We start from the raw sequence: 20,275 nt of genomic DNA, 5'->3' as shown, positions 1-20,275 counted from the left end.
TAAGAGTAATGAACAGGGAGTCCTTCAGATGTTCTTGGACTACATTCAACTCCTATCAGCCCTAGCCTGGCAAACAATCAGGAGTGAAGGAAGCAGCAGTCCTGCAACATCTGAAGCCCCACAGGTTCCTCAGTCCTGTATTAAGAGGCCAGTCCCTATTTGGGTATGTCTACACAGGTAGGGTTTGGATGTATTTAATCTCTGTAAAGAGTGTAAGCTATCTGAATGGCCAAAATTGCAAAATCAAAGCAAGGTGGCAAAGTCCACATGATGGAAGGGGGACACGAAACCTTTTGCTGCACAGGCACTTTTTTCTGGTGTAGTACATTCAGGTGTCAAGCCTAGGTAATGGAATATGGCTGTGCTGTCAACCTCAGAGATTCCTTAGCTGTGATTCCTGCATTGCACAGGAATGACCCTTTGGATCCCTTCCAGGCTCTACAATTCTATCTTCTTAGGAAATACAAGGACAATCCTTTCATATGCAAGACTAACATCTGAAAATTCTCTACAATATGCATGTCTTGGAAAGTCACTCCGGTTTCCAATTGAAGAGAAATCTCAAGTTCCTGCGCATTTTGATACACTAGACTACAGGATCTGCATCACCCAAATTGTTCCTGATCGCCTCCGTTCAAACCTCTTGATACTTACTTCAGTTTCCTAAACCTTTCCCTGCCGGCAACCACGTATCTGCCTCCTTGCTCAATGTCGGTCAGGTCCATAACCGAATGCCCTTGGCGGGGTGTGTATATGTTCCTCACCCCAAAGGGTGTGGCCACGCCTTCGTTGAGTTGTATCATGAAGGCTTCGAAGTTAGGCACGTAGCGGTGGTTGATCACAAACTTCCTTCCCAAATAGAAGGGGTCGCCATTACGGTACACCCAAATCGTCCGGGCAGGGGTGACATCTGTCAAGCTATAGACGGCTCGAGGCCGAGTCGCTCCCACCATACTGAAGTCACCAGTTCAGACAGACAGCGAGGGCTGGGGAGGAGTGGCGTTTGGGGAAGAACACAAAATATACAGCAGTGCATTTAAAAAAGAAAGGAAACCCCAAAAAACAAATCCAGGACCCCTCCCATACACCCCAAAGCAAAGGGAACTGGGGCAGAGGAGGTGGCTGCAGATCTCCTGTCCAGACCTCTAACCACCTACTTCATAATGGCACCAAAGTGGGGACACTCCCACCCCACCCTAGCCCCACCCCAAAGTCTTCCAGGGGGCAACTTTGTGTCTCTCTCTCCCACTGAGCCTCACAGCCTGACATCACGCCATGTGTGTGGCAGGATTGTGACTGCAGCCCTCAGCCAACAAAATAGGTCCCCACAAGGGTTTCCCTGGAAACGCATTGGGAGAGGGAGGGAGGTGGCTCAGGCTGCAAAGGGATTCCCAGGCGCGATCCCGAAGCCTTGGAAGGCGGGAAGCGCGAGACTTGTGCGGGCGCGCGCCTCCTCGCACGGCGGCTTTCCTTTGGAGCCAACCGAGTGACCCGCCTGCCCCACTTATGAGTCAAGGAAAATGGCCACATGCAGCTCCCCTCAAACCAAGAACTCTCCCTTTCCTCGGGAGTTTCTCCATGATCTAGAAGTCCTCACTCACCGCGCGCTTCATTTCCAGTTTAAAATAAAAGGGTGAAAACCCCGCAGCGCCTTCCTCTTCCTCACTGCTGTCTCCTCAGAGAGTTGCAACTACGCACCCCCCCCTTCTGGGGGTGCAAAGTTATCCCCTCTCTCCTCCTGATTCTTTCCCCCACACAACACAGATCGATTGCTGCCTCGCGCCCCGCCTGGGCTTATTGCTATGCCCTCTCCTTGATGCAAACAAAACAAAACCCAGGTTGTGTGTTTCCCGCCTTCGTTGAGAGAAAAGAACCGACGAGCCAGCCCTGTTAAATCTGCACAACCTTCTGCAGATCTCTCGCAGCAACGCAAATGCACTTGTGGGAAAGGGAGGGCATTTCAAAATAAGGAGGAAACAGATTCCCCCCCACACACCCTTTTTTGTTTTGTTTTTTGTTTTGTTTTTCAAGAATCAGCTCAGCTGGGACCTGACCCTTTGGAAAGCAAGATATTGGAAGGGGAGGCCGGCTCAGGGCGTGACTTTGTGAGAGAGAGGGATACAAGCAAGCAAACGTTTTTTAAGCCTCCCAGTGCAATGCCAAATCGTGTTCATTGCGGCTGACTCCTAGGTAAACGAGCATAGCCGTATCTGAAGAAGTGTGCATGCACATGAAAGCTCATGCCAATAACAAACTTAGTTAGTCTCTAAGGTGCTACTGGAAGGAATTTTATTATTATTATTATTATTATTATTATTATTATTATTATTATTTGTTTCGATAACGCATAAGCTAAATGTATAGCTAAATAAGCTATAGTTTAGGGCCCCACTCTCTTGGGGGACCCCCAAAAAAATTAAAGGAAAAAATCCTCGATGTACAGTTCCAAAATATAAGATAAAAAACAAATAAAAATAAAACCTACATACAGCAACAGTGACAAATGGCTTTATATACCTATTAGGTCCATAAATTACCATATAACATACATTCAACACAAAAAACAGCGACAATTTGTTGTTGGCAAAGGACAGCTGGACGTATAAATGGCCTCATTACCTTCAGTAGCTTATCAAACCTAAATCCAGCCCTGACTGCATCTTCCAAAAACTCTGGGAGGAAGCCCCATTGGAGATATGCTTCTGTATAAACATGCATAGGATTTCACTGTGGGTGGGATTCAACTCTGTTTTACCCAAAGTGGGCCAAGCTTCGTACTATTTATTAATTTCATTGGGTCTACTCTTAAATCAAACCCAGTTCAATACCACCCTATCTAACCATGTTTTTTTAAAAAATATATTAATTTTATTATTACATGTGACTTGGCTCTAAAAGGGGGCATTGTTCTCCCATTCATGGAGCACTCGGAGAAGCAGGCCTATTTATTTTCATCAAATCTTTTCATTAATTCTTACTAGAAATGGGGCAGGGGTGTTATACATCCGTTTTCTAACCCCCACCATTGTTTTAGCTCGGGTCAGCAAACTTTTTCAGCAGGGGCCGGTCCACTGTCCCTCAGACCTTGTGGGGGGCCGGACTATATTTTTTTTGGGGGGGATGAATCAATTCCTATGCCCCACAAATAACCCAGAGATGCATTTAAAATAAAAGGACACATTCTACCCATGTAAAAACACCAGGCAGGCTCCACAAATAACCCAGAGATGCATTTTAAATAAAAGGTCACATTCTACTCATGTAAAAACATGCTGATTCCCAGACCGTCTGCAGGCTGGATTTAGAAGGTGATTGGGCCGGATCTGGCCCCCGGGCCTTAGTTTGCCTACCCATGTCTGGGGCAAAGTTAACCACAAAGAAATGTGATTGAGTAGGAGATCTGCTAGCTTGGTGGTGTGTCCCAACACCTGAAAAGCACACACTCTCCAAAACAAAACAAACAAACAACCAGAAGTACCAACAAAGTTAAATAAATTTGGGTCAATAGGAAAAGATGGAAGCACAGAATATAAAGTATGCAATGTACGAACCAGGAAGGGTAAGTATTCTTTTATTATAACATAATTCAATTTTAGATGGCAAAAGGAAAAGATAGGCACAACTATCTAAGCAAATAATAATAATAATGCAAGATTGATTCTTAGCACACAATCTTCAGACATACTGAAGCATATTCTTGCACAGATGTTCAATACAGTTTTGCTCTGTTTTGATAATTAATAGTTCCAGAATCTCTCAGCTATTTGTGAACAGCATCACTTAACATTGCACTCCTAAGCACACTTGCTCAAATTCTTCAATCAAATCAAGCAGGAATGACTTCCAAGTTAACATAGAATAAGGCTGTGATAAATGGCATCATATATGAGGACATATTTTGGATATTCCGGACTAATGTAAGCAAAACTGAAAATTAGATTACACATAGGATTTTATTTTATTTTTAATGAATAGGGCTGGTCCTCACACAAGGCAGAATGAGGGGAAAACCTCAAGTAGCTGATTTTCGGTGCCATTAAATTCTTAGTTTTTAAAATTTTATTCTTATTGCCAGGGAGGGGAGAAGTGCGATTTTCTGCTTTGGGTACAATTGACATTGACAGGGCAGGGGATGCCTTTTGCAGTGCCACACATCAGGCAGCAAACTGCCTTGGGTCAGTCCTGGTTATTTATTATTACATTAATATCCCACCTTTCACCTAAGGAGCTCAAGGTGGCAAATGCAGTTCTGCAGCTTCCCTGTTTTATCTTCACAACAACCCTGCGAGGCAAGAAACTAAGAATATCTGACTGGCCCAGTGTCAACCTGTAGGCTTCATGGCTGTGTGGAGATTTGAATCCGGGTCTCACAAATCCTAGTCCAACACTCTAAACAATATAACCGGCTTGATATGTAACTGCGCTTTAAAAAACAAAAACAAAACCTTTCTACCTTATGTGCTCTATCTGTTCGAGAGCTGCATTCATTGCCTCTTAACATTGTTTAATAAATAATACCATTTCCCAAATCCGATAACCTGTTAGCAAATATATATGTAAATTATTCATTCAGCTAGAGAAATGATGTTATTGTACAACCGTAACAAATTGTTGCATTTGAACCAATGATGTGGAAAACTGTATAATTCAATGAATGCAGATAGATGAATTGTATTCGGGCTTGTATTAACCATGAGTGAAATTCTGCAGAGCCTTTTTTCCTGAGAACGTTTTTACTTCCTCATGTCTGGCAAGGCCCGTGGAAATCCCCAGAGACGCATCCTACTTACACCTCCATCAGGAGCAAAAGTAAGTTTCACATGAGTAAACACATCCAGCATCTTTATGGCAGTACCATCAAAAAAATGTCTCGTATGAGGTTTAAGCTGGGGGAGAAAGAAGACAATAAATTTGGTAATAGTAGTTGCAGACAAGATTCTCATTCCAATCTTACATTTTTTTTGTCTAGTTGTGTGTCGAGGTCCCCCAGCCACCCCCTAAATAAATCTAAATTCATACAGAATTTTTGTTTAAGATTTTTGGCATAATTTTGGCCACAACTATATTAAAATACAGTGGTACCTCGTGTTAAGTACTTAATTCGTTCTGGAGGTCTCTTCTTAACCTGAAACTGTTCTTAACCTGAAGCACCACTGTAGCTAATGGGGCCTGCCGCTGCTGCCACGCCACCGGAGCACAATTTCTGTTCTCATTCTGAAGCAGAGTTCTTAACCTGAGGTAATATTTCTGGGTTAGCGGAGTCTGTAACCTGAAGCGTCTGTAACCTGAAGCGTATGTAACCCGAGGTACCACTGTACATAAATGTGAGTGGTTGCGTAGGCATTGGTTCCAACTATCTGTCCCCGTCCAGGGACAGAACTGACTTCCGGATTCCAGCGAAAGCCAGTAAGGGAAAACAATATTGGGGAGAGAATGGAGCCGGGCACCAGACCCTCACCTCTCCCCACATGCCCCGCGGGCTTGGGCGACCCAAGCCCCAGACTAGGGATTTGGATGAAAGCATGGCAAGCCCCTCGATTCCTTTAACGGAATTCCCTTGCAGCAGCATCATTGGAGGGCAGGCACTGCCAACCACATCCCCTCCACCAACCAAAAATTAACCAATTCCTAACCGCAACCTTACGAGTTGTGACGATTTGCTACGCAGTAGGCAAAGACCAAATAGCACCAGCCAATCTGCCAAATGGACAAAATTCCTACTGGGCCCCTGCCCCAAAAGCAGACGACCCCATGACAGGCATAGCAATGTCAAACGCAACAACCATAAATTAGGGAGGGTGGGCGGGCGATCCGATGCACGCAGCAAAAGAGACTGAAAAAGGCTACATGCCAAGAATGCATAACCTTCGGGCCAACCCTCTAAATGGTAGCATCAAAATCCCCCCAACAACCCAAATTGGCCCAATCACAGTCATGGCCATCCAAATGGTCCCGCCCAGGAACCAAGAGGGGGTGTCCTGTTAGACCCCACCACAACACGTGCTCTCCATGAAGGAGAACATGCTTTGTGGATGTTGTATGTTTGTGGCTTTTGTTTTTATGGAACTCATATTGCTTTTTGTAAAGTGCTTCCCACCCATAATACAGATATATTCATATTCAGTTGATCTAGAGATTCATAGCTGACCTTTGTTGCAGGTACCAGCGTGTTCCATTTTGGACCTTGCTTCAGAGTCCACTTCTGTGCATTATATTCATTTTCTTCTTCTGTACTCAAAATACAGGCCTCAAGTTTAAATGTATCTGGAAAGTTTCCTAATAGTAAAATATAATAAAATAATTGAATGTGATATACTAATAGTTCCTTCCAAATAAATTAGGGCTGCAATCTCATATACACTTACCCAGGAAGAAGTCCCATTCAACTCAGTAAGTATTACTTCTGAGTAAAGAGATATATGGTTGCATTTTAAGGTTGGAACCCTTTGCACACTTGCTGAGGTAAAACTCCACTGAATTCAGTGATAAGAGGATCCCCCCTCCCCCAAATAAACATGCTTAGGATCATACTGCACAGATTATATAGTAATACGCTGTGGCATTTTCAAAGGTGAAATATGAATATTACCCACTACAGTCTGCTTCTTAAAACATCTGCCTGATTGTTACAGCTTGAAAGGAGGGACAAATTTTTAAAACATTCATTATGCTCGATTTAATATAACAAAATCCGCTGAATTTTAACAAAATCTTCCATATCTATCAATCTATTTGGACCAAAATCTTTGGAAACACATTGAAGAGTAGTAAACTTTTCACAGAGTTATCTAGGTGAAGAGGGTTTGACATAAGACTAACATAACAAGAAATTTGTACCTTTAAAGTGACTGGTGTCTATTTCTATGTGCGTTATAACTCCTGAATGTCCCAATCGAAAGACTGCCCATTCACTTCCTGGTACAAGTAAGATTCCTTTGTCACCAAGCTGGAATTAAAAGGAAGACTTTTTTTTTTAGTGGTTGATTCCCCCTCGTGATCCACTCGTATATTAATATCCATTTGTGGGGGATCCCAATACGCAGCAGTTTCAATGTTATCTCCTTCGCTCAAAAAACTGCATTTTGTCTGGAAACGTATTGTTTCAATATACTGTTGTGTGTGTTCGTTGTTATAGGAAGCATCATAAAGATCAATAAAACACTTTAATGACAGGAAATAGCTGAAGAATACTGAAAATCTTACATTCATTGCAGCTTCTAAAGATCAGTGTTCTTCTGTGTATGAATTACGTTTAGGAATTGGATAGGAGTTGTTATAAATAATTTGTTTCTTACCTTTAAAATGGGTGGCCTTTGCAGATTTCTGCTTGTTTCCCATCCATCTTTCATGGACTTTGCTCTTCCTGGTCCTAACCCGTCACCAAAACAAAAGAATAGAGACACTATATAGAGAGAATAACTCAAAAGTCTTAACTATGAATCACCTTATTCCTTAATTTTATATGTTCTAAAGTGATTTTTTTCTGAACTTAGTAGGGCTATCTATTGATGAGATAAACCTCAGCTAATTAACTGTAAATATTGTAATTGGTCACTTAATGATGATTTTTTAATTAAATTTCTTTAACAATAAAACAACAGTTTCCAAGGGAAAAAATGTTTTAGCCAGGTTCCAAAGAACCACACAATTAGTTCTGCATACCCAATAGGGATTTGGACTTGTGCATATTAAACATTAATTCGAGTGAAGTTTCAAAATGAGTTTCTGATATGGCATATCGACCTGCTGTTCAAATACAAGGGTGTCAAAATTTTCACTAAGCACATTTCTGTACTTATGGGTTCCCTAATTAATAAGAGGCATGTTTGTAGCTGACAAAACCATTTTCAATTAATTAATCAAACTAATTCAATAACTAAATATTGCAACCCAGAATTTAGTGTTCGTGGCAGATCACATTTGATTTTCATCCATATTGCAGATAGATATAAATACCTTATTTAGCTGGGTCTTTCTAATACAAATCCTTCATCTAGACATGATTTTTACTCTGTTCCTTTATATATATATATATATTCCTTCATTTTCTATGACCATGTGTTTGGAATTCTACTATAAATAGCAAAGGAGTCTGAAGATTTATAACTGCCAGGCAAAAAGCAGTCGTGGAAACAAGAGGAATCCAAGAACAGGCTGTTTAGGGGAACCAATACAGTGGTACCTCGGGTTAAGTACTTAATTCGTTCCGGAGGTCCGTTCTTAACCTGAAACTGTTCTTAACCTGAAGCACCGCTTTAGCTAATGGGGCCTCCTGCTGCTGCCGCGCCACCGCAGCACGATTTCTGTTCTCATCCTGAAGCAACGTTCTTAACCTGAAGCACTATTTCTGGGTTAGCGGAGTCTGTAACCTGAAGCGTATGTAACCTGAAGCATATGTAACCCGAGGTACCACTGTACTGTGTTAAAGACTAGTGGTTCTCTGTTCCCCTGCTTTGTAATAAGTCTTGGAAAAAAGAATTACCACAAATTACATTCTCCTCAGAAGGAAGTTGAATGTGTGAACCACTACCCACTGCAATTTCCTGATGCTAGAGGAAATGAGGAGTGTGAAAAAATATATCTGAAAAATTATATCCAAAATTCTCTGCCTTGCTCTGCCCATTCATCTACTGTATCTATAAACTGGAGAAACTATTTTCAGCTGGGCAAAATATCATGCTTAACCAATGTCATTGGACTCTCAGCTAAAACAGAATGGAATTCACCAAACACTACTGCTTGCACCATGCCTGTTTATTTCACTTGGGTTTACTGAGCATAAGTGCCATTAATGGGCGTAGTATTTTATGGATTATTCCCATAAACAACAATTGTGAGGGATTGTTTAGCGGTTCACTAAAAAGTTGACAGCTTAATTTCACGAAAACATCACGCTGCATTACATGAAACCAAATCAATGGCTATGAACAAAGCCTGGTGTGATTCTTACCTAAAATATTCCCAGGATGGCCTAACTGAGCATCACTGTATCCAACACAGACACCTCCGTTCACCATTGCCACCAAATCACTCAAGTGGTTCAGGCCAGAGAGTGGCCATTCTCTCTGCATTGTACCGTACACTTTTAAACGTGCAATTCCACCATCTGGGAAGGGGAAAGTGTTTTAATTCTGGTTTCATGCCAGAAGAAAAGGATGCACATATTTTGATTAGAGAAAACAATGCATATGCACATTTCTATATTTTTTAGTAGTTACATTTTACAATAATATACGACAGATATAACTTAATGCATGTTATGATGATTGTTAAGGGAGAGACAGAAATAACAAGGAAAGAATGCGAGCAAATGGTGTTACATATACAGCTGTGGTGCAGCTTCATCGCTGTGGTTCTCCAGATGTTCATTGTCTCCCAACTCCCATCAGTACCAGCCAGCATGGCCAATAGTCAGGGATAACTGGACTTACTACTCAGCAACATCTGGAAGGTCACAAGTTCCTTTCCTCTGATAGGGATCTTACCTGGATATATGTTGAGTCTTAAGTGTGTCCACTTTTGCTTCGAAGTTGCAACAAAATAATTGTGGGCAGCATCCAGGTTTCCTGATTTTATCTTTGAGATGGGAACTAAGGAAGTCCATTCATCTGACCTCATCTAAAAATAAATATTCATTAGCTGGTTAACTTTCAAGGAAATGATAACTTTACTTAGATTTATTTTTAATACACCTGAGCTGGTATAGAGGTGGCCCCACGCCCATAATAAGACTACCTTTAAAATATTTAGGGTGCTTACGTAACTCAGATGTAAAACTTTTGAAATGTGCAGTGCCACTAAAACTGGCGTCTTTAATGCAAGCTTAAAGGTAAAGGGACCCCTGACCATTAGGTCCAGTCGTGGCTGACACTGGGGTTGCGGCACTCATCTCGCTTTACTGGCCAAGGGAGCCAGCGTACAGCTTCCGGGTCATGTGGCCAGCATGACTAAGCCGCTTCTGGCGAACCAGAGCAGCACACGGAAACACTGTTTACCTTCCCGCTGGAGCGGTACCTATTTATCTACTTGCACTTTGATGTGCTTTTGAGCAAGCTTAGTAGGTGACTAATGTAACAAACTTGTAGATAGGTGTGATCTGGTAAACCAGCCATTCATAGCACAGCCTCGTAGGCCACTTCTCCCCATCCTGTTTACTTGTTTACTCCAGGGAAATTCCAAATACCCGTCGTTTATAGCCCTTTCACAAGTATAGAAATATCTAAGGTCTACCTAAGTGCATCAAGAGCAGGAGTGGTAATAGGAGAATGTTTTCATCACAATTTACATGCTCTCTTTTATGTATTTATTCTGTGCATAGTGAGAAACGTTCCTGGACTCCCCTGCATTGCTCTCTCTGTTAGCCCCACCCCTGATATCCACAGACTGAAGAAGAGCCTTTGCACATACAACAATTGTATGCACATAGGCTTATACCCTGTCACAAACTCTTGTATATTCTTCTTTACAAATGTTGCATTAATTAAAAAAATGGCATAGTGTTATGTGTGAACCCAGGCCAGCAGCTTTAACAATGGTTTGTTTACTGCCAACAAAGCACATTCTGAATCTATGGTTTGTTGGTAGCTTACTAACTTTGGTTTGTTTTAACTATGGCTTGGTGATATGTATGAACCCATCACCCTTCCTTAACCTTGGCTTGTTTGGCACCCCAGGCGCTCACTGAATTATAAAAGCCATGAGGCATGAGGCAAGAGCAGCTAGAAAACAACCCAAACTTTGGAGAAACAAGCCATGAAGAAGAAGAAGAAGAAGAAGAAGAAGAAGAAGAAGAAGAAGAAGAAGAGGAGGAGGAGGAGGAGGAGGAGGAGGAGGAGTTTGGATTTGATATCCTGCTTTATCACTACCCGAAGGAGTCTCAAAGCGGCTACCATTCTCCTTTCTCTTCCTCCCCCACAACAAACACTCTGTGAGGTGAGTGGGGCTGAGAGACTTCAGAAAAGTGTGACTTGCCCAAGGTCACCCAGCAGCTGCATGTAGAGGAGCAGAGATGCGAACCCAGTTCACTGGATTATGAGTCTACCACTCTTAACCACTACACCACACTGGCTCTCTTTGGAGAAACAAGCCATGGCTTGTTTGGTGGTCTGGGATAACTCATAGTTAACTTGTGGTTTAACAACTCATTCCTTATCATTATTTGTAAAGTAGGCTTTAGAGATTGGGGCTGCAGAGACAGCTGTGGGTAAATAAATTGAGAAAGAGGGGATATGTGGGAGATGGTTCAGAGAAGCAGAAGATAGTATAGAGTTCAGAAGCATAATAGGCCTTTATCCCCATTGGTTGCTGCTAGTCACTCCCTATATGTGGCACCTACATCGTGCAGCCTATCCCCTTTCCCCACCTTCGTATTTTGCAGATGCCAAGAGGCAATTTCATTGGGACGCAGGTGGCGCTGTGGTCTAAACCACTGAGCATAGGGCTTGCCGATCAGAAGGTCGGCGGTTCGAATTCCTGTGACAGGGTGAGCTCCCGTTGCTCGGTCCCTGCTCCTGCCAACCTAGCTGTCCGAAAGCACGCCAGTGCAAGTAGATAAATAGGTACCTCTCCACACTAATAGGTGGTGAAGGTAGTCTAAAATAATGTGCCTTAACATTTTGATAAAACACAGCAATTTTAGCGCAATAACTCAGTGTTATCTGGTGCTTTTCCTACACAGGCATCCCAGTTACCTCCTTGACAATCCTCAGCTCTTCATCCGAAGCGGCTGTGCCTAGTCTGTTCCCTCTTGCTGGCAGCGTTGGTACCTCCTCTGCAAAGACAATATGCCCAACAGAAATTTAAGCAGATAATGTGGGCATAATCAAAACCTCTTCCACATCCACTTCTGAAAAGCTATTGTTTAGATTCACTATTTTATCTCGTAAAATATTATATTAGCAACAGGGTATCTACTGTAGGGCTAAGGGGGCGGGGGTCCTTTGGGGAGACTAAAGAGCAAACTAAACATGACTTTGAACACCACGTGCAGAAACATGAAAAAATGAAAAGCTGCTGATATGTGAGAGACAGCAACCGCTTCCATCATTGCCAACACGACCATTGCCGTTTACTACATTGATACTGTTGGGGTAAAGAAAGCTTCTGTCAGGATGTCCCTGTGATGGCGATGAGGTTGGAATTAGCACAACGTAGCAGCATGAGGGATAACTGCATCATAATCAGTACACACTCCTAATCACATATGTGCCATTTCAGACATTGAATCATAGAATTGTATGGTGGGAAGGGACCATGCAGAAATATTTTTGCCTGACGTGGGGATCGAACCCACGACTCAGATTAAAAATCTCATGCTCTACCAACTGAGGCATCTGGATACCCTTGCTGTTCATTTATAGTCAGCATAGCTCTGTGCCGGTAACTATCCACATATAATATAAAAAATAAGCAGAGTCATGAATGGTGAAACATTACTATGACTTTTTGATCTCCGGTGCCTGTATTAGTCCCTAGAAATCCTGTGCCTGGTAGCTAAACCTGAAAAAGTCTCCTTCACACTTTCCCAATAGCCAATCCCTCCTACTGAGGGTCCATGTTTGGCTTCCCTTGCCCCCTCCATGACTTTTCATAATCTCTAGCCCAGGTACAGTGGTACCTCGGGTTACAGACGCTTCAAGTTACAGACGCTTCAGGTTATAGACTCCACTAACCCAGAAATAGTACCTCGGGTTAAGAACTTTGCTTAAGGATGAGAACAGAAATTGCGTGGCAGCAGCAGCAGGAGGCCCCATTAGCTAAAGTGGTGCCTCAGGTTAAGAACTGTTTCAGGTTAAGAACGGACCTCCAGAACAAATTAAGTTCTTAACCCGAGGTACCACTGTACAGGCAAACTTGGCCCTCCAGATGTTTTGGGACTACAATTCCCATCATCCCTGACCACCGGTCCTGTCAGCTAGGGATGATGGGAGTTGTAGTCCCAAAACATCTGGAGGGCCAAGTTTGCCAATGCCTGCTCTAGCCCTAGGCCTTGAAGAAAAGTTTCTCTCAATGATGCTCATCTCCCACTGGGTTTCAGGCAATGTGACTGTTCTCCTGGTGCTGCCGCTAGGATCCCTTTCCTGTCACCTTTCCGTGTTCTGATACAGCATAATCAGAACCTCTACAAAGTTCTTGAGATCTTAAGTTACCTGGCTTCAAGCAAGCAGCTTGGATTGATATCTGAGGAGCGCAGTTTCCAGCAAAGTAAGATGTGTCTGCCTCAAACCCATAAATGGTACCTGGCACCCCCAGCTGAATGATGCACCAGTCATGACCTAAGACGCAAAGGAAGAACCTTTAAAATGCAACACCCAACCAAAGTTAATATATGTAGATTTAGGAAATTTTCCATCCTATTTATTTACAAGATTCCTTACCCACCTTTCGCCATAATCTCAGAATTTTTTTCAGAAAAGAAAAGTCTTCTAAAAATAAATAAATGTCAGTTTTACCTGGAATGCGCTTCCTTCTGGTTTCCCATCCATCCCTCCACTTTCCAAACTCGGTGAATAGGTCTGCATGATATGCTGGCCGTTGTTTCTAAGCAACCATATATATAAAAAAGACCAAGGTAGTGCTTGCATTATGCCCTTCATTATAATAAGGTTTAAAGCTGACAGAAGTACAAACCTATATGTTTATAGTAGGTGCTTCAGAATGCCTTGATTCGGGGGGTTTTGTGTTCGTTATGTGAAATAAACCAAATTAAAAGTGAACTGGGCAAGGGGAGGGCTAGTGGGCTGGCTAGCCACCTATGGCCATTCCCTTGAGATTGGTGTCAGTCTGAAAAAGGCCTAGCACAGCAGCTACCATATAGTGGTGCCATTGAGGATGGAATTCAATTCAGAAATGCGGTGGGCTACGACTCCAAATGAAGCAGAGCTAGTTTATAAGGTGAGCCCTTGTAATGTAAGGCCATTTGAAATAAGTGAAGTTGCACACCATTACCACCTAAAGAGACACTCTTCCATGTACAGTCATTAAGGCCAGAGTCTGAAAATATCTAACTGCTGTATATTATCACTACCACAATTGGCCAAATGCTTATTCTTACACAAAGGAAAGGAAACTCTGTAGTGTGTGGCCCCCCCAAACTTTTCACAGCTTGGAAAAGGCAATTGTGCAACAATGCCTTAAGCGTTAGAATGTTAATTGGCCTTTATTTATCTATTAAATTTATATACCACCCTTGATCAGTGGATCGCAGTGGCCTTTATCACCAGAATACATCTGCAATCCAAAGAAGAGCCATATAGATATTGCATACCTACCTTTAAGAGATTTTCTGCAGGAGCAAAAAAGTCATCCGTTGCAAATAAAACCTTTACAAAATAAAAAAGAAGCATGAATTACAGCTGCAATTTACATGTAACTACTAATTTTATTTTACATGCGACATTGGAAATCTCTCTTTGAGATTAGGCAGGCTGGTATGAGGGACAGGGCCTTCTCAGTGATGGCCCCCCAAGTTATGGAATTCCTTTCCCTGAGACATACTTTCAGCCCTCACCTTGGTTTTTTACGTGAGCTCTAAAACTGCATTTGTTCAAAATAAGTTTTAGTGGGGGGGGGTTCAATGAGTAGTGAATTCTGTTTTTTAATCTTTACCAGAATGGCTTGCTGGATACATTGGATATCTTGAAATGAATCAAATGCTACAGATGAATTATTATTATCATCATCATCATTATTATTATTGCTATTATACTTATCGTGTTCTATATTTGATATGGTTTTAAATTGCTTAAGGTGCTGTAGGATGATATCCAGTTGCACCAGCTTGCTCACGCCACATAACACAAAAGGCAAATCCAATGGGTGTCTTGTATGTGAGAAAGAGACTACACAAATCCTAGTTCAACTGCTATTATTATTGCCTCAATAACCCTTAAACTTGTGCACCTGTGATACCATTTGCACAAGAACATCAACATTACACTTGAAAGTGTGCAATTGTATCTGTAGCCCTGCAGGAAGGAGCTGCTTTTGATTTAACATTTTATGCAGCACTTTTATTTGAAAATGCTATCAAAATTAATTATGGAAATCTATTGTTTCTATTACCAAAATATTTTCAAACAGACAAACACATCTTGGTATCATAATAATTAGGATAACAACTTTATATCTCTAGAAGTTAGATTTTTAAAAAAATAAATTTACAAAAACTAAACATCATCTACTTTTATGAACCTCTCCTGTTTCGGTGAATTTATTTGAATTTACCTTCCCTCCTACAGATTCGCATCCCAAGTCATTCAGATGCAGGAAGTCAGGTAAAACATTGCCCTTTTTTTCTGAGAGATGAACGGTCATCTTTCTTCAAAAGATCACACTGAATTTTTTGTTTTGTTTTGTTAAACAGATATTACTCTTCTAAAAGGGAAGAAAAATAAAGTAAATCAAAAATCCCCACCTTATCACATTAAGCTCCCCCTTTCTTAAAAGCACACTTGTAATTTGATTAAGTAAATAATAGTGATTAAATAAATAATGCGAGAATTTACTGGCTGGAGGAACACAAGGCTACTACAGGTATGGATATTTTCTCAGTACAGGCACAACCCACAATTTGTGTGGAAAGGAAAGCAGCATACTCACTCGCTAATAACAGCAATATGTGACCAAAAGGAGGAGGCAAATGCTGGATCAAACAGCAACTACACGACTATAAATGGTAAATGCAGAACGGCCCCATGTGGCTGGCCTTCTGGAGTTCCCTTTTAGCTGTGGCCATTAGAACTGAAGTATCATTTCACCTCATGGACTTAAATCCTCTTTGAAACCCATTTAAGCCAGTGGGCTATGTCGCCATATCTTGTGGCAGCAAATTCTGTACATTTATTGTAATTTAACAGCAGTTCTGAATCTATGGCAAACTGGTTTAACAGAGTGACCACCACTTTCTAGGTTTAAAAGAGAGGGAGAATAGTATTTTCTCTACCTACTTCATCAAAATCATGCCTAATGTACTAAGACTCTATTCATGATCATCTATTTGTTGCCTTTTAAGAAAAAGAGCCCCAAGCACTTAGGCTTTCCTCCTATGAAAGAAATTCTAACACTTGCTCATTGGGTTTTCCCTTTTCTGCACCGTTTCCACCTCAGTTATATTTAATTTAAGTGTGCCCAGCATTCCACAATTTGGCAACTCAATAGATATATATAAATCTTCCGATGCTGGCAGTTTTATTTCTAATCCCTTTCATAATGATCCCAGGTATGGAATTTCCCTTTTTCACAGCTTTCTTACATCCCATCAGCGTATATATTAAGTTGGGAATCGTTCCCCCTAATGAGTGTTACATACTTGCTTGCACTGAATCTTGTTTGCCGTTTTGTTGCCCAATTATTCAGTTTGGAGAAATTATGTTGGAGCTCTTTCCTTGAGTATTCACCTGAACAATCAAGTGTCATCTGCAAATTGGCTACCTCACTGTTCACTCTTTACCCCCAACTCATTAATGGATGTTAAATAAAAACACTGGTCCGCATCCACAATACAGATCCTTGTACAGTTCATTGCCTACTTGCCTCCATTTTGAAACAAGTTTATTCCTTCCATCTGCTTTTTGTTTAGCCAATTACTGAACTAAAAAGGACCATCCCTATTTACCACGTTTGCTAGGTTTAGCCTGCAACCCAACCCTACTTACCTGGGAGTAAGCGCCTCATAATTCAATAGGACTTACTTCTGAGAAGATATTATTACTATTGCAGAGTTACTCATGAGTCTTTTGTCAGTATCTTTTTTCGAGGTCCAAGCATATTATGTTTATATACTTGGACGTCCTCCTGACCAAGTGGGACTGCTGAAAGGTTGCAATTTCTTTTTTGTAAAAACAGTTAAAAGATTACTTTTCTTCGGTTATTAATATAAAACCATGCTGATTTTTGTTTTTAATTACAAGGTTGCAAATAAGATGTGATTAATTGTGCTACCATAATTATTTCAATGCAGAGCAATGGCAGTTCAGTTGTAAAAGCTAGTGCTATATATTCTAATAACTATATGCTAATCAATTACAGGCAAAATAGCCAAGTTGTGTCGTCTTGGCACACCAGCAAAAATGGGAACAAAATAGTTAAATTATACTGAATTGAAACTTTTCACAGTTCACTGGAAAACATGAAATATGGACATTCCTGTGGATAATTTTAAATAATTCAGTCCAAAATATCTTTGCCATAACATCTCAAGAGAAATGAATAAAAATCAATTAGTCTTACTCTATTAGTAGTTTTGGTCCACGACAGCCGTAAATAATCTGCACTGTGAAGAGACTACTAGTGTTTCAAAAGGATTGGTGGACAATCCCCGATAAGCAGGTTACACAACTGGTAGGCAATCATTAGACTTTATTGATTCTGTAAGGGATCTATGTAAACGCCCACCCCCTTCCTCAAACAAACATACAAAAAGAATGTGCTGTCTCTTTATGAATCTAAAATATATATTTTTCTTAAGCAGCGTATTTTAAATTAACCTCGCAAATTGCACGAAGCATGGTGTTTGTGACACATTTTCAACTCGTATTTTCTACCATGATCCTGGCCTTCACAAACTTTGCTCCTGGAACCATGCCTGGAATGGAAGGTCTCTTTTGCCGTATTAGCAGCACAACAGCCAGAGGATGATCATTCTCATGTAGCGTGGACTTACCTTGGCAGAAAGCCTGTAGTAATACTGTGTGAGTGTATATATGCACAACATATCCCATCTGCTGAAACAGGAGGCACGGGTGGTTTTTCTCCTAATAGCAAATTGACAGCCTGAGAAGCTGGTCAGTTGCCAGGACCCTAAGAGCATCAGCACTGCAAATGGTTCCCCTCATGCTCTCATTCTGTTTGCAGCGAGCAATCCCTCTTGATTTGCTGCGCTCTTCCTTATTTCTTCCAAGATTTGTCCAAGGTTCTTTGAATTTATTAATGTTATATTATATATATATATTTATTTATTCCGAGTTTGCCTCTAAAGCGGACAGCTTTTTTTTAAAAAAAAGACTGGGGCAGGGGGGGGAGAGACTTACGTTTTACTGACATAAAACCAAAAATTGTCCAGGAGCTATGAAAAGAGAAGTCTTCATACCTCTATTTTCTCTTCTCTATTCACATGTGCCTATAAAATTTAATTGCATGTTTAAAAAAATCCGGAAATAAATAAAACGAAAAATTTAACACAAACAAAATTCCATCAGAAGCTAGCTAAGAGCCATTAAAGGTAAAATCCAACCACTTGATGAAATACGAAATATTAAGTCAATTATATCCTCCACTGCCTGTTTTAAATGAAAAATGGCTAAACTAAACAGCTTATCGTATTGCATTTCTTTTTCATTCCTCTTTTCAAGGCAACACCTATGCATAATAATAGGCTTATTTAATTCTGCTCCTTCCTGCTGAGTGTTTGCCTTTAATTCATCCTTATTTTTATGGCATCCTCCTCAGTAATAAGCCATGCATAGGTACTCTCTATCGTGCGCCAACAGATCTCCTGAACTGCCGTAACGGGTACAAATGGGCTCCTAAATCTATTTTATGTTATATTAAAACTAATTTCCAAATATTAGTTTAGTGTTAACTATGATTTTTTTGGAGGTGACTCTTGGCTTTACTTCAGTTCTTTAAACCTGCCAAAGGTCTTCCAGAACTGTTTTAGGGTGATATCTTGCAAAGGAGTCAGTGTGGCGAATCCAGAGACGAATAAGCTCTCACGAAAAAGGGCTTTCCTGACTCCCTCTGCCCATTGTATCCACTGCCACTTGAATGGTGTGGAATGAGGTGGAGAAGGGCCCTATGCTGAACGAATTCAGAGGGACCAGGCTTGCGCAAGTGGAAGTGCTTTTCTGCCGACACAGGACATCTCAGGATCCAAGCCCGTTACCTGAATTTGGTTTCTTCTACTTACCACCAGTTCTGTCTCTGCCATCAATTTTGTGCTGTGTCTCCTGGAGCAAACAGCAGACATTTTTTATTTACTCTGGCAGCTTGAGTAATTCATTGGTTTCTTTGGATTGATGTGAATGACAGCTGATTCACTTTTTTTTTATTGGGCACCCATTTTGCATATATATATATAAAAACAGTGTTTAAGAAATGTTGTTGCATAATTAATTTTAAAAGAGCTCTTCACCCATTGGAAAGGAAATCAGAATTTTTGCTGCTTCCGCTCCTGAATATTATGTGCCTCAGCCTGCATTTTAGAGGCTCCCTCACTCATTTAAATCTAGTAATCTTTGGAGCTTGCAAAGCACCATGCAGAGCGCTGTATGAAAACAGATCGCACGACATCACTGTGACATCAGGAGGGGTGGGCCTCACTCACCGGTCAAACCTGGCCTACGGTGGCTGGGGAAAATAAGGATGCAGTCTGCCTGCCTCATCCAATTCTTCACTCCTGGTAAAGATGGCCCCTACAAAACAATGCAGAGGCTAGGATGTGAAGAAAGGCCTGTTTCAGGTCCAAAATCAGTTGGGGCTGAAGAGAGAAATATTGTTTTGAGGAGAGGGACTGGTATGCAGACTTCTAGACCAGTGGTTCCCAATTAGCTAAGTGCTGCAAACCCCCTGTTTTTCAAAAGCCGAGCCATGGACCCCCTAGTTTTTTTAAAAAAATGATCTCTTTGGTAGTCTTTGCTATATGAATGGTGCCACGGACCCCCTGGGTGGGTTACGAAGACTACCAGTTGGGAACCCCTGTTCTAGATGATCCATTGCCTTGCAAGTTCATGAGGACCAGAAACTACTGCTGAGTTAAGAGTTTCAATGCACACTTACACTGCTGCTAGAAATGCTTGTTTGACAACAGGCATGAACTGGCCCTAACTCGTAACTTGAAGGTTTCTTCTGCCATTTAGAGCTTGGATTATAACAGTTCCAGGTCTGTTTCTGGATTCAGACATAAATGTGTCTGCCTGCGCCGTTATTGTTGATGTGTTAGTTATTTAAGTATACCTACCATCTTACTTACTTTCCTTTTGAAAGTTGCTGCTTAGTTGCACCACATATCTGGGACTGCAGCATGTTCAAAAGGGATGGGGTATATGTGTGTGCAGGGACACGGGTGGCGCTGTGGGTAAATCCTCAGCGCCTAGGGCTTGCCAATCGCATGGTCGGCGGTTCGAATCCCCGCGGCGGGGTGAGCTCCCGTCTGCGGTCCCAGCTCCTGCCCACCTAGCAGTTTGAAAGCACCCCTAAAATGCAAGTAGATAAATAGGTACCGCTTTCTAGCGGGAAGGTACACGGCGTTTCCGTGTGCTGCGCTGGTGCTGGCTCG

At 41.5% G+C, this 20,275-nt stretch overlaps 2 protein-coding genes across 7 annotated transcripts in view; both read right to left on the bottom strand.

Annotated features, from left to right (window-relative positions):
- Positions 1-2,108, bottom strand: part of DCDC2C (doublecortin domain containing 2C) — a 55,638-nt gene extending 53,530 nt beyond the window's left edge. For all 5 annotated transcript variants that reach the window (XR_014546473.1, XR_014546474.1, XM_083607292.1 and 2 more), the window contains exon 1: positions 655-2,108. Coding sequence is in view for 3 of the 5 variants with exons in the window: in XM_083607292.1 (XP_083463418.1) it covers positions 655-953 (299 nt within the window). In the remaining 2 variants the exon portion in view is untranslated. The remainder of the gene's footprint in view (positions 1-654) is intronic.
- A 1,446-nt stretch (positions 2,109-3,554) lies between these two features.
- Positions 3,555-17,314, bottom strand: ALLC (allantoicase). Of its 2 annotated transcripts, none has more exons than XM_083607358.1 (12): positions 17,230-17,314; positions 15,226-15,375; positions 14,271-14,321; positions 13,452-13,539; positions 13,149-13,274; positions 11,691-11,770; positions 9,486-9,618; positions 8,951-9,106; positions 7,296-7,369; positions 6,838-6,946; positions 6,149-6,276; positions 3,555-4,886 (listed from the first exon to the last, which is right to left on the bottom strand). In XM_083607358.1, the coding sequence occupies exons 2-12, from the start codon at positions 15,313-15,315 to the stop codon at positions 4,734-4,736; spliced, it is 1,188 nt and encodes a 395-aa protein (XP_083463484.1). In that variant the 5' UTR covers positions 15,316-15,375; positions 17,230-17,314; the 3' UTR covers positions 3,555-4,733. The 2 variants fall into 2 exon arrangements, with proteins under 2 accessions (XP_083463484.1, XP_083463485.1); XM_083607359.1 differs by lacking the exon at positions 17,230-17,314 and adding an exon at positions 16,656-16,806.
- Positions 17,315-20,275: the final 2,961 nt, after the last annotated feature.

This window comes from Podarcis filfolensis, assembly GCF_964270895.1.
Source record: "Podarcis filfolensis genome assembly, chromosome: 3".
Taxonomy (NCBI): domain Eukaryota; kingdom Metazoa; phylum Chordata; class Lepidosauria; order Squamata; family Lacertidae; genus Podarcis; species Podarcis filfolensis.
This window is presented reverse-complemented; position numbering and strand designations above follow the sequence as displayed.